This window comes from Mytilus galloprovincialis, chromosome 5 (genome assembly GCF_965363235.1).
Source record: "Mytilus galloprovincialis chromosome 5, xbMytGall1.hap1.1, whole genome shotgun sequence".
Lineage (NCBI taxonomy): Eukaryota > Metazoa > Mollusca > Bivalvia > Mytilida > Mytilidae > Mytilus > Mytilus galloprovincialis.
In genome coordinates, this window is record NC_134842.1 from 23,508,252 (window position 1) to 23,524,118 (window position 15,867).

The following is a 15,867-nucleotide window of genomic DNA, read 5'->3' on the forward strand; positions in this document are numbered from 1 at the left end:
TGAACAGAAATGCAGCTTTTGGAGTTGGTTGATAATTGAAATTTACACTACATTCCATTGTTGAAGGACATTTCTGAATTTTTCACTGCACTGCAATATATGATAGATGATTGTTTACTATAAGGTTAAAAAATCGGTAAAATTCGGAGTCAAAACACGGCATTTAATGAGCTGCCATATTTGTTAAATGATAACAGACAGAGAAAAAAAAAGATTATACGGTATATTTGCGTAAAAAATGATAAAATCGTGCACAGAAGACTAAGTTTATGATATATACATGCATTGGTTCAAGAATTGGAGAAAACATTATTTTCCACCAGTCACTCGTTTCATATGACTTTAAGATAGCACAGCATTTACAGAGATAGTCGAAAATATCACCAAAAATAGCAAACATTAAGACAGGAGTTACATATAAATATCAGGCTTAATTCATGATTCCTTTTTCCTTTAAAAATACTTGCAGTACTGTATAGGGGTACTGGGTTGTTTAAATGTTATAGAGTGATTATAGCACGGATGGTTCTACCTGGTGGAGTCGAGGCAATCGTTTCTATATTACTATAAATCCTTTGTTTTCGTGCAAACATGTTCCAACGATAGATACGAAGATACTGCACTGAAGTTCTATGAACAGGCTGACATGACGCTGTATACAATCATAGCAATAACCTGTACTATTGTTAATTATTTATTTTTGACAATTTTAGGTAAGGAAGGATTCACCTGTGAAAGATGTGGAAAAGTATTCGCCTACCAGTATTATAGAGACAAACATTTGAAGTATACAAAGTGTGTAGATCAAGGAGACAGAAAATATCCATGTACACTGTGTACGAGGTATGTACAAACGGGTGGCTCATGTAGACAGAAATATCTACGAAACTGTTGCGTGTGTGTTCAATATAACTAGCGCAAAGGGACAGTAGATTTTTATATACAATATATTTAAAATACTCATGTGTGTATGTCCCAGGAATATCCCAAATGAGTAGACCAATAAGGTAGACAGGTTGTCGATGTACATTGTGAACTAGGTAAATATGTTCAAAATGCATGGAAATGTGAATGAAAGATATGCTAATAAGTTATAACCCTGGTATCTCTGATGAATTTGCATATTTACAATGTCAGAGTAAAGACCATCGTGAAACAATAGTTGTCTCATAAGATCTACACTTGAATCTAAATTTCATTTGTAATAAGAATAAAGGACTTTTGTATAGATTCATGCTAACAGGTGTATGTATTTGATAATCATTCTGCAAGTGGTTTCACTTTCGAAAATAGGGAGAGCACAGATATATTTCAACTCTAGTGATTTAGTGTGTACTTAAAAATCGACTTAAAATAAACTAAAAAAAGTATGATTATCTTAATGTTTTATGTTTTTTTTTATTTTTAATTAAAGGTTGTTCAAAACATATTTGACCTTCATGCTGGGTTTTGGTCAATCTAAAGCTCAATTTTCATCTTTATTTTAGGTCATTTGAAAAGAGAGACAGATTACGCATTCATATTCTCCATGTGCATGAAAAACACCGACCACATAAATGCTCTGTTTGTGCAAAAAGCTTCAGTCAAAGTTCTAGTCTTAACAAACATATGAGGGTAAGCGTACGCAGTTCAAACTTCTTTTTTTGTGTTCCGAATGCAATGTAATTACGTATGGGCTAATCAGAATGATCAAAACAGAGACACTCCAAATTGTAACATCATTTTTGCATCATAAAATCATATTGGTACATGCATTTTCCAAAGAAAATCGTGGATTTTACCGGGTTTAATAGCTAGCTAAACCTCACACATGTATGACAGTTGTTTATACTTTTGTTATATCGACAAAATTTGGTGAGCAACCAAAACAGACATAGAAGGTTAATATGACAATAATTAGGAATTAGCATTAAAAAAATGTAGAAAATATACATACAGACATACAACACATCTGACTAAAAAATTCAAACAATACTAATAATACAAAATAATCTAACAAAAACACAAAAAAAAGGTGTTAATTCGATAATGACGTCTAATAAATCAAATTTTGATCGTTGATAGCACATACCTTATATAAAAAAAAAGAAAATTACAAAAATACCGAACTCCAAGTAAAATTTAAATTGGAAAGTCACTTTTTAAATGGCACTGTCTAATTTATTTTTAGGGGTCAACGAAAACATTTTGATAAAAAAATGGAATTACTTTGCTGAATATCATTAAACAGTACAAAATTGAATGAAATCAACGTTTGATAAAATAGTTTTTTCAAATTTAGAGCCAAAAGCTCAATTAATATAAAATGCTCGTGAGGAACATAAGAATAATATATTTTCTAATAGATTTCCTGTTTGAATTGAATTACACTAGTCATTTAGGGGCCCCTTATAGCTTGTTGTTCGGTGTGAGCCAAGGCTCCGTGTTGAAAACCGTACTTCGACCAATAATTGTTAACTTTTTATACATTGTGATTTGGATGTAGAGTTGTATCATTGGCACTATTACCACATTTTCTTATCTATAAGTTTTAATATTTTTATTCGTTTCCGATGTACATAGTGGTGATGATAAATCGTTGTTTTATTCCTTTACTAGGTACACAGTGGTGAAAGACCTTATAAGTGTGTATACTGCAGTAAATCTTTCACAGCATCAAGTATTCTTCGAACTCACATACGTCAACATTCTGGCGAGAGACCATTTAAGGTATGTACAACATATAGCATATGACGCAACAGAGTGTACATGACAACTCTAAATAAGGATATGTTTATAACATTATAATTGAAACATCACTGCGGTGTGCACAAATCCTTGAAAAAGCAAAGGAAAGCGAAAGATACCTAGAGAGCATTGGAACTAAGTCAAAAATAAACTGACAAACGCCATGCCAAAAAAGAAGACACTTAAAGTCAAAAAACAGTATGCAAAAACACTTAAAGTCACACAACAGTATGCAAAACACAAGACAAAAAACAAAGACTGAGCAAGACGAACTCCAAATCGAGAAATATGAAAAATGTCCTAAAGTTTCAAGGACGTATGGAGTGTTAAATCCCCGAGGGTATCATCAGCCCAGTAGTCAGCACTTGTGTGATGACTTGAGTTATCGTTGATATGTTCATAATTATAAATTAACTGTTAACAAAACTTTGAATTTTTGAAATACTAAGGCTTTTCTACCTCAGGAATAGATTACCTTAGCTGTATTTGATAAACCTTTTAGGAAATTTTGGTCCTCAATGCTCTTCAACTTCCTACTTTATTTGGCCTTTTTAACATTTTTTTATTCGAGCGTCACGTCACAGATGAGTCTTTGAGTCTTTCGTAGACGAAACTCGCGTCTGGTGTTAATATAAAATTTCAATCCTAGTTTCTATGATGATGTTTTTTATACTTCTTGTCAAGTCATTGTGCACACATACCTTAACACATTCTTAAGAAAGAAAGCTGACATTTGTGTACATATTGATATAAATAGCACATGCTTCATATGGGTAAAATATGTACTCAGTATTTGTAGCCAGAATAAACCAAAGAAATTGAGATGTGAGATAACATCAATCAAACAGATGCATAAAAGATTAGATATTAGGTCAGAAAAGATCTCATACAATGGTTTATGCTCGTCAAAATGGAACGTTTAAAATCGGGTATTTACAAATTGTAAATGAACTCACGAAAGGCCACAAAACAAAATCTTCTTGTTATCCCTGCCTGACTATACATAAAGCTTACTTACTTTTCTAAATATGATGGTAAAGCAAACGGATTAGTGGTTGATGCCAATCTAACTTTCAGAGATTTGTTTGTATGATAAGAGGAACTATAAGATAAACATCAATGAGATATCAACTTAACAACACAAACAAAGCAAAACCGTTATTTCTGGTAAACCTGTTTTAACTTGACATTATTGTTCATCTTAACCTATAAGAAAGTAAAAATAAAAACAAATGTCTGTCTTATTTGTATATTGTTTTTTTTTTTATCTTAAAACATCTATTGTCAAAAATTATCAAATATAGCTTTAATTACTATTTTTTTCTTTTTGGTTTTGTCTCATAAAAAACACCAGTGAGTGCGTCTATCCAGTTATACAAGGTTTACAATAGTTCAATTGTATTTTATACCATGTTTGACTTACCTATCTTTTTTAAATTTCTAACAGTGTAAGTATTGTGGAAAGGCATTTGCATCTCATGCTGCACATGACAGTCACGTGAGGCGAACACATACACGTGATAAATCGAGTAAATGTGGAATATGTGGTCTTGAGTTCAAAAATGAAGTAGAGCAACGACTGCATAGTAAAACACATGGTAAGTTTTATATTATAGAAACATGCAAAATTGGAACCAAGAAGTTATAAAACAGCAATCAACCAATAAATCAACATTTTTACATTATTGTTTTAATAATTAATGTTCAAGATATAAGCTATTCAACATAAAAGTGTTTCTTAATTCATTAAAGTATTAACTATTTCTGTAAATTGCTTTGTTGAAAAAATAGATGTTTGTGTTTATTGTTATACTAACAATGTGATGGCTTCAATTTCAAAGTTGTTTGTGCTGCGTTTGTTTGGTTGTTCCGGATGAATAGATACGCAATCACGTTCTCGATTGGGACGTTAGATCTAGTGCGCCATGTAGGGTGAGTGCAACGATCTCTGTTCTTTGAGGAAACAGATACACATTTACTATTTCCAGGACGATTACTCTACTGCAACGCTGACCGTAAAATCGATAGATATGTAATAAATTATCAATATTTGTGCATTCTAATAAAACAATTGGCATTATACGGTATTTTTTTTTTAACAAAGTATAAATATAATAAATAATGTGTCAACAAAATATCTAAGTTATTGATTTTATTTTAGAAACACCATTTAATGGATGGAAGACACAAGAAATTCAGAAAAATATGATTGGCTTAGTGTAGATAACAATCCAATGAAAACTCATATTGATTCAAATAGCTGTTGTCCAATCGCTTGTAAATATTATCAACGAGAAGCGAAATGGGCGTGTTGCGTTAATCAATGACGCAATTATTGACGCCTTCAAGAAAAAACATTAGGACATCGTATTTGATCAATATTCTTTATTGTTAACTGTTTTATCATATTAGTGGAATACATTTGAGTTATTTGACTTCATTAAATCCATGCATAGTCAACTGAAAACGTAATATTATATCAAGTGTAGTAATTTTATACTGAAGGCAGTGCACGTGTAAAACGTACAAGTTCAATACGTGCTTTTTGTATAATGCGAAATCAGAGAGTTGTACATTTTGTACATTTCTGAGGTAAACTTGAACTTGTACTACGATAACTCAAATTCACCGCTTTAAGAATTTAATACTTGTACAAATGACATTTAAATTGACGCTGAAATATTTATTATGCTTTGTGTATGCCATCAAAAAGATTCCTTATTTCCTTAAAGAATCAATAAGTTGGTCTTATTTGTTTACTTGTTGATCATACATTTTTTACTGTATAATAGTTTTCTTTCTTTTCATGGTATGTTTTATTCATTATATTTGCAATTAAATAAATATAAATGATGGTTTATATGTTTTGAAGAGTTATAATTATTTTGCTGTTAGAGAATTAAATTATTAAATGTGTTTTACATTACGTCAGTTGTTTTTATTGATAATAATTTTTAGAAAACCTTACCTTGCTCATATTAGAAGAGGGAAACCATTTGAACCATTTCTTCTTATTAGCTTTTATATGTATATATCTTCCATGGAAATTCTTCTCAAAAACTTCTTTGACAATTCAAAACAACTTATATAATGTTAGTAGTATTGTATCAGAGATCAACTGATCAACTAAAGCGAACGCTATTGCAAGAAATAATATATATATATATATATACGCAAAATTTATAAAAAATTCAAATAAAAGTTCCATGTTTGTCCTGTAAGATTGTATAAGAGTTAAAATTTTGGACAAGTATTCAAAATGATGATGGTTGACTGGAGCTACCAAACATATTCGACATCGTTCCTTAAGCAAAATATATAGCCCTAATTACTGTCAATTGCTATCATAACTTCAGAAATGATAAACTTAAAAGCCCGTAGTAAATTCACTGCTGATGAACCTATTATTCTTATATTTCGCAACTTTTATTAAGTAAAAAAAAAAAGAAAAAAAAGACAGATAATTAAGCATTGATAAAAGAAAAAGAAAACATAGGAAATCCCGTAATAGACGAAACGCAGTCTAATAATTCTTAGAATTTAACAGTGTTGTTCTATGTAAAAGCCGTCACACAAAGCGTCATGGCTGCATATTACTCACCTCACACAGAGTCATGGCTGCATATTACCCACCTCAAACAAATAGAGTCATGGCTGCATATAACTCACCTCACACAAAGAGTCATGGCTGCATATTAATCACCTCACACAAAGAGTCATGGCTGCATATTACTCACCTCACACAAAGAGTCATGGCTGCATATTACTCACCTCACACAAAGAGAGTCATGGCTGCATATTACCCACCTCAAACAAATAGAGTCATGGCTGCATATTACTCACCTCACACAAAGAGTCATGGCTGCATATTAATCACCTCACACAAAGAGAGTCATGGCTGCATATTAATCACCTCACACAAAGAGTCATGGCTGCATATTACTCACCTCACACAAAGAGTCATGGCTGCATATTACTCACCTCACACAAAGAGAGTCATGGCTGCATATTAATCACCTCACACAAAGAGTCATGGCTGCATATTAATCACCTCACACAAAGAGTCATGGCTGCATATTACTCACCTCGCATAAAGAGTCATGGCTGCATATTAATCACCTCACACAAAGAGTCATGGCTGCATATTACTCACCTCACACAAAGAGTCATGGCTACATATTACTAAATAGAGCAATTTAACAAATGTTCAAAGGTAAAACAAATATTATATTCTCGAAATCATATAATAACTTAGTTTTCTACAAAAAAAAACCCCATTTATGGTCATTTCTAAAAATATTTCTAAGTCGCTATCCTAATTGAAATCACAAGATGGCAAGCATTACATTACAACATTACAAAATATGACATAGCGTCATAAAATACTACAAAAGATGATTTTTTTATAGAACACAAAAGACTGAGCAACACGAACCCGGTTAAAACCGCGGAGTCTTATGCGCTCTGGAAGAGTGAATAGATTCGGCAATACATGTTGACTGTGTTGTACCGGTCGTTTTGCTTATGTAAGACCAATTCGGTAGGTCACATTCATAACTGGAGTATAGTTTCGTGAGCTTCAAATTTTAAAAATGTGATAATATTACAATTTTAAGGTATCTATACATGTTTTGTACAGCAGTATTCTCTTCATGATAAAAAATTACGCTGATTTACACAAATATGGATGACAAAAAATGTTAATAAAACCCTTTTTACTCTCCTTTAGGAAAATCTAACATTTGAAATGTACTCATGGTCAAGAGATTATCATGCTAAAGAAAATAAAAATCATAGCGACAAAACAGATCTACCAAATCCGTCTGAGGACGGCTGTAGAGAGCTGAAAATAATTGTAAAAAATCTAAGCTGATTTTTAGTTCCTAATGCCCGTTAGGTGTGATGCGTGTTTTTAAAATTTTAACCTGAAGCGGGACAGACGGACGAACGGACCCACAGACCAGAAAAACATAAAGCCCCTCTACTATCGTAGGTGGGGCATAAAAAGCTTAAAAATGAACAACACAAACCCAACAAAAAACTTGGGGTTACAGGTGCTCCGACATTCATATTGAACCCGTCATATTGCCCATGTAAGTACAAACCCGATGATAAGTCTAATTCGGTATATTATATAGGCCACATTCATAACTGGAGCATATTTTCGTAGGCTTCAAATCTAAATAATGTGATAATACATGTATTACAATTTTAATGTATCTATACATGTTTTGTCCAGCAGGATTCGCTTCATTGTGAAAAGTGATGATGATTTACATGAATTTGGATGACTCAAAATACTTCGTAAAACCCCCTTTTCGTCTGCTTTAAGAAAATCTAACATTTGAAATGTTTTCATGGTCAAGAGATTATCGTGCTATCGAAAAGTCAAAATTTGTAGATTTAAAGTGACAAATGAGATCAGACAAACTCGTCCGAAGATGGATATCTAGAGAGCTGAAAATAATTGTAAAAAATCTAAGCTGGGTGTTTTTTAGTTCCTAATGCCTATTTGGTGTGGTGCGTGTTGAAAGAAATCACCCTTTGACACTTTCTCAAAATATGTATTGTAAGGGGGGAATGTGAATACTTTAGCTATGATTTATATATCTAATGGGAATAGGATTTCAGACGTTTAGAATCACTCCGTCACCTTAAACAGATTATTGACTCTTCTTTACACCTAACCAAGGAACCTAAACGGAATCGGATAATTCAAACGAACTTCATTTATCCCCAAGGCGGTTATTAATGGCGGAAAAATACGTAAAACCCATAAATGATCTTGCTTTTTGTGACAATATGTCGACTATATTGACTATTTAGTGCGAGATGTTTTGTTGCGAACTGCCTTTTAGAAAATAACTCGTCTAATTTAGAAATCAGAATTCACACATAAACGTCTAGTTTTATTGTAGATTTGTTCTAACACAATATGGATTTTCCTCCAAGCAGATGATCTCTTATTGTTGAGAAGTAATTTATGAAATCTCACAGATGCCTATTTAAATAAGAAATATTTCATGACAGATTCCAAGAGCTATTAAGTACATATTGCGCATGATATTTATTGTCACTGCTCGTCTTCAATGTGTATGCTATATTTTCTATCCTGAATTTGAAATATACAAAAATAAACAGAGATTTAAATATACACATTTTTCTCGATTCCTACCGATACTTCATACAATGAAAATTATATACGTTTGTCGATACATATTATTCTCGATTAGTATCGATACATCATACAATGAAATATTGCAATAAATTATCGATATCTAAACATATCGATGCATTATACTTTTGGGTTATTGCACTAACACGAGGAATAGTATAGTATCCTTCATAGTATATGAAATTGCACTCATATGGGGAAATAGTTCCGAGCAGGGTATCATACTGCACGAACGTGCTATATAACCCGTTTGTATTATACAAAATGCAGTTGAAAATATTTCAACATTGATGACACTGTCACACTTCGTCGAATTTCTACAGATGTAAGACCCTCACTTAGAACACAATGTCTATTTACGCCAACTTGGTTTTCTATTTTCTTCTTGTGTGCAAGTCAGACCTCTCAAATGTACGTATCAAACTGTATGGGAAAAGATATAAAACGTTTTTTAGGTCGAGATGCAATATTTTTAGCTGATCCCAAGTGATATACGTTAAAGGTATATTCAAATAAGAAGACCAGTAAAATGTCTACAGGTTTAACGTTAATTTTTGTTTTACAAGAAATCTACACGAAATATTTAATACTATATTATAAAATGAAACATATGAATAGATGGTTGATGCATAATATTATATATTTTTATTCGAATCCTACTGATACGTTCTACAATGAAATAGTAAAGAATTACTGTCTTTTGATAAAGAAAATATGCAGTTTTTACTAGTGAAAATAATTGAATGAAAAGTTGATTAACACTGAGACCAGCGTAAAACCTTTCAATGATGTTTTTTCGGGAATAAAATTAGTTTTTTAAATAAATATTGCTTTAAAAACTGGTATGATTTCTCATATATAAATTCTATTGAAGATGAGACCCATTTTACAGTAAATTGTCCATTATATAATGAACAGAGGAAATTATTATTTGATAAAGTTATCACTTTTTGTACTAATTTTAAAGAACTACCTATTGATAAGAAATATTTCTGGCTGTTCACAAATGAGCATTTACCAACTCTCATGTACCTAGGAAATTACATTATTAAAGGTTTAGAAATAAGATCCAGATGTAAACAAAATATATGAAACAATATAATATTTTATTGTTATAAGATTTAATATAATGGTTATATAAAACACATGTTGTGTTAGGCTCTGATCCTGTCCATAACGTTATAGTATGGCATTAGTTTTCTGTTTTGCTTTTTCCAATAAAATGATGCCCTTTATGGGTTCTTGATTAGATTAATAAAATTCTTATTCTTATTCTTATTCTTATTCTATATACTGTTTACTAATATTGTGTGGCATCAAAAAAGAAATTCATGCTGCGTTTCTCAAAATATTTATAAACTAAATCCGTTGGATGTGTACTGATCGATACTTCAGTCTGGGAGTACCTAGTTAATCTATATATTATAAGCTGTTATTGGCTTTGAACTACTTTTCAGTAAATGCGAGTACTGTTATATCTGTGCTTTGTGTCATCGTTTTATGTTTTTATGTTGCGTACCGATCTTCTGAGTTAAACCATTGGCAACTTATTTTGATCGTTTGTTATTTGTTGCTGTTACACCACTGTGCTAGGTTATGATTATAGAGTTGGGCTTTCTAAAACATGTTTAAACTAGTCACATTTTTTACGAGCCTGTCCCATAAATCAACAGCTTGTAACCCGTGGTTATCGTTGGTTTTTGATTGTCATATTTGCTTTTCGTTAATTGTATTGTTATAAAGAAGGTCATTGATTTTCTAAAGGTTGCCTTATAACAAATATTCGAAAGTTCATTTGCCGATAATAAAGCGTAAGATTTAAAGTACGTTGAGCCTGCCTACAATAGCTGCTGGTAGTCTAGTTTAAGTTATTATTAGGGTGTTTTACCTGAACCTGTGGAATTTTTCCACTCGTTTGTATTCGTCCTGAACATGCATGAAATATTTGCCACTGATCGCTCAACTTTAAGCAAACAAAAATCAGTTAATCACTCGTTTGTATAGAGTTCAGTTGTTTTTGTTTTTTTCCTGACTCGATTTTTTCTATGAATTTTAATTGTGTTATTATTTTTTTATTGATAGAGATAAAAATGCAATCCTTCCGATTAATATACAAGTCCTAAGCCATTAGTATGCCTATCATAAGCCGTTAACACGCCTGTCTGTCCAAAGTTATTTTAAAAAATGTCTGTCCTACGGCATTAATACGATTGTCATAAACCATTAATACGCTAGTGCTATTCAAATTTGTCATTTATTAGTTTTCCTAAACCAATAATACACCTGTCCTGTTCCGGGAACCTCTTCAATCGGTCTTTATTTGCATTGTTGTGTTGTCGTTTTTTATAGATATTTTGTTGGGAGTTCATCTTTGAAAGTCTCTGAATCGATGGCTCGTTAATTATTTTATATCATTTTAACAAAACTTATCCAACAAGACATTTAGTGTTTAAGAATGACCTTTATCAATGTTTGTGCGTTTATTAGCAAAATTACATATTTACAGGGATACATGCATTGCGTTCCAAAATTTGGTTGAAAACAAAACTTTACGACAAAAGAGATGATTTCAGCATCCAAGTTGTGAACTTTACATTTCTATAAAGCAACATTCCAGCATCGCCTGCATATACCAAGTATATATCTCCCAATTGATACAATATTTCCGGGCTTGTATTTCCTATCACGATTTCCTTGATAGAGGATTGCTGCTAACAAGGAAACTATTAAACCAAGAGTTACAAATAGTGAAGCTGAAATCACCCTTTCGTAAATTTTACGGACGCCATCACGAGTTGATAGACCATTGTGGAATATCCGTTTCACAGATGATATCGGATTTGTTCCTTATTTCGTAACTACAATCCCGTCCCCTTTTCACGAACGTGCTCTACCTTATTAGTCTCGATCATCCAACCGCTTTATTTTTCAAAGTAGATTTAAATATGCGTCTGGGTAATCGAGACTACTACCTTATTAGACTATTTACAGCGTTTGTAATTATATGGACAAAACGACGGATGCCATATATTGAGCAGGATCTGTTTACCCTTCCGGAGCACCTGAAATCAACCCAGTTTTTTGGGGTTTCGTGTTGCTTAGTCTTTAGTTTTCTGTATGTTGTGTCTTGTGTACTATTGTTTGTCTTGCTTTTTATTTTTTACCCATGGCATTATCAGTTTATTTTCAATATATGAGTTTGAATGTCCCTCTGGTATGTTTCGCCCCTCTTTCACATATCTACATGATAATTTGAAAAAAAACTTACGATAACTCATCGATTTCTCTTAAATTCTTATTTAATGTAGCTAACTTTTCACAAATCGAGCTTTATATAAAGCGTATTCGTTACCATGGTTACATTAAGTTAAAAATAATGAGGAAAATAATGAAACAAAGGGAATAAATATATAGTATTGGCAGAAATGAACTAAACCAACAATATTGATAACGACGATTTATTCATTTAGTTGTTTATCGTATTTTTATTTGAGGTTAGTGGTATTTAAAAATTTAAAATTTATTCGGTGAAATATTTTTAGATATTCAGGAAACCTGAAAGATTTTAATTCGTTTGTCGGGGAAACAGCTATGTATTTAATAAAGTATTCTAAGAGCAATAACTCTATTGAATCAACATATTTAACAATGTTTAAACTCGTTTAACTGTTTTGTAACTTGACCATTTTAATTTCCACCAGCCCTTATGCCTAAATATACATCATATAAAAAAACAAAATAAGTCGATTTTCGAAATTTGTTTATCAGCCGACTGAAAGACCCTTTACGAAGAAGATTAGTTGGCGGAATTGTAATTTTGGGTATCTATGACAAATTAGGGCTCTTTGTAATCATTGACAACTTCGTTAAAACACCACATACACAATTTTGATTGGTTGAATTCTGAGTCTGAGTATGATAATCGTTCTCGTAAGTTGTATGAAAGCATTAGTAAAAGAATGCTTTCAACATTATTTTAGGTTTTTAGGTCTGTAGATTATTAGATACAAATGCAAAATGCACTCACGTCCTTCCATAAAGAATATCTAATAATATAGTGACAAACTAAATTTCTCGTCCTCAGTCCTAAGATTTTACAGAATTTAACTTACTGATTTATCAGTATAAGTGCTAAATGGAAATGTCACATCTTCCACTGCAGTGACGTTAATTCCAAGTTCATAAGACTCAATTATAACATGAAAAATGAAAAATGACACACATACATTTGGGAGAACTTCTCCAACAACGATAGGCACAATGTCGCTGCGATGAATATTATTCTCTTTATTTTTGTCTTAATTTCTTAAATTTTATTTAAAACTTCCGAGTAGCTATGGATCTCTTCATCTCAATGTATAACATTTAGTTGTTTAGTATCTTCAAGTTTCTTTATCCCTCGTTCATCTTCCTAATCATTATGTTTCCTCTCTCAATCGCTCTTCAAATGCAATAATAACTGTATTTTCAAATAAAAAGGTGGTTTCCTGAAATTACATTTATTGAATCAAAATGTACAAGCCATTGATAGTTGTCCCATCGAAAAACCTACCACATCTCCATATATTCTTTAAATGAATTATTAAAGTACATATTGATGTGAATTATGTGAAACACAGTTTGTGATGGAACACATAGCGGGTACTTATCCACTACCACATAATAATCTGTATAGAGAGTTTATATAATTACAGAGACTAGAAATAATTAATTTAATGGCGGGGACTGCATTTTGTTTTCATTCACCTAATTAAAATTTGGTTGAAATATATAGCAAATTTTTAGCAAAGTTACAAGTTACCTAATACATTATCTGTAAACGAAAACACTCACCATGCTACAAAAATACAACCAACCAGTGACAGTTATATTGGTACCAAGATGAATAAAATTCGACCGGAAATGATCCAAAAATATCTGTTTGAATAGCACGTATATCTTTATATAAAATATATACATGCAGTGAAAAAAGTCAAGCGACTGCCTCAGGGATAAGTGCCATAAGCTGAATTATAAAAAAAAACACATTATATCTCAAACCCATCATATAACGCCTGTTTTTCTTCTTGTATCAACTGCCCAAGGACTAACTAGCTCTGATTAATTTTCAAACTTGCTAGTATAAAGGGCTGGTCACTTGAAACGGTTGTTTTACTCACGATAAGCGTTTCTGTAAAATCCATCGTTCAGCCAATCATACATGGAACACAGTCTCTCTTTTCAACGAAAACATGAGCGAAACGATTTGTGCATGATTTGAATGATTCAAAATTGCAACTGTTCATACATGTATTTAGTATTTGAAATTACCACCTACAGAAAATACTGCCGTTTGAAGTTTGTTTTAACTATATCAACAGGTAATGTTGCCATTACACATTTGTTTTTTTACCACCTACAATTAATGTTGCTTTTCAATGTTTATTTCTTCACCACCTTCAGATAATGTTGCCATTGCAAGTTTGTTTCTTTACAACCTACAGGTAATGCTACCATTGTACATCTATTTCTTCACCACCTACAATTAATTTTGCCATTGCACATGTCTTTCTTCAAAACCTACAATTAATGTTGCCATTGCATGTTTCTTTCTTTACCAGCTACAGCTTATGTTGCCACTGCACATTTCTTTCTTCAAAACCTACAATTAATGTTGCCATTGCGTGTTTGTTTCTTTACCACCTACATATAGTGTTGCCATTGCATGTTTGTTTCTTTACCACCTACGGAAATTTTGACATTACATGTTTATTTCGTTACTACAGATAGTGCTGCCATTGCACGTCTATTTCTTTACCACCTAAAGTTAATGTTGCCATTGCACATTTGTTTTTTACTACTTTCTGTTAATATTGCCATTGCACGTTTGCTTCTGTACTACCTCCATGATAAGCCATTGCACATTTGTTTCTTTACAACATACAGGTTATGTTGCCATTGCACATTTGTTTCTTTACAACATACAGGTTATGTTGCCATTACACATTTGTTTCTTTACAACATACAGGTTATGTTGCCATTACACATTTGTTTCTTTACAACATACAGGTTATGTTGCCATTATACATTTGTTTCTTTACAACATACAGGTTATGTTGCCATTTCACATTTGTTTCTTTACAACATACAGGTTATGTTGCCATTGCACATTTGTTTCTTTACAACATACAGGTTATGTTGCCATTATACATTTGTTTCTTTACAACATACAGGTTATGTTGCCATTGTGCATTTGTTTCTTTACAACATACAGGTTATGTTGCCATTTCACATTTGTTTCTTTACAACATACAGGTTATGTTGCCATTATACATTTTTTTCTTTACAACATACAGGTTATGTTGCCATTGCACATTTGTTTCTTTACAACATACAGGTTATGTTGCCATTATACATTTGTTTCTTTACAACATACAGGTTTTGTTGCCATTGCACATTTGTTTCTTTACAACATACAGGTTATGTTGCCATTATACATTTGTTTCTTTACAACATACAGGTTATGTTGCCATTGCACATTTGTTTCTTTACAACATACAGATTATGTTGCCATTATACATTTGTTTCTTTACAACATACAGGTTATGTTGCCATTGCACATTTGTTTCTTTACAACATACAGGTTATGTTGCCATTATACATTTGTTTCTTTACAACATACAGGTTAAGTTGCCATTACACATTTGTTTCTTTACAACATACAGGTTATGTTGCCATTACACGTTTGTTTCTTTACAACATACAGGTTATGTTGCCATTATACATTTGTTTCTTTACAACATACAGGTTAAGTTGCCATTACACATTTGTTTCTTTACAACATACAGGTTATGTTGCCATTGCACATTTGTTTCTTTACAACATACAGGTTATGTTGCCATTATACATTTGTTTCTTTACAACATACAGGTTATGTTGCCATTGCACATTTGTTTCTTTACAACATACAGGTTATGTTGCCATTG

General features: G+C 32.0%; 1 protein-coding gene across 3 annotated transcripts in view; it reads left to right on the forward strand.

Annotated features, from left to right (window-relative positions):
• LOC143075439 (PR domain zinc finger protein 14-like) overlaps nucleotides 1-5,528 on the forward strand; it is a 28,415-nt gene extending 22,887 nt beyond the window's left edge. For all 3 annotated transcript variants that reach the window (XM_076250848.1, XM_076250849.1, XM_076250850.1), the window contains exons 7-11: nucleotides 714-843; nucleotides 1,488-1,614; nucleotides 2,599-2,709; nucleotides 4,175-4,325; nucleotides 4,889-5,528. In XM_076250848.1, the coding sequence (XP_076106963.1) occupies nucleotides 714-843; nucleotides 1,488-1,614; nucleotides 2,599-2,709; nucleotides 4,175-4,325; nucleotides 4,889-4,950 (581 nt within the window). In that variant the 3' untranslated portion in view covers nucleotides 4,951-5,528. The remainder of the gene's footprint in view (nucleotides 1-713; nucleotides 844-1,487; nucleotides 1,615-2,598; nucleotides 2,710-4,174; nucleotides 4,326-4,888) is intronic.
• Nucleotides 5,529-15,867: the final 10,339 nt, after the last annotated feature.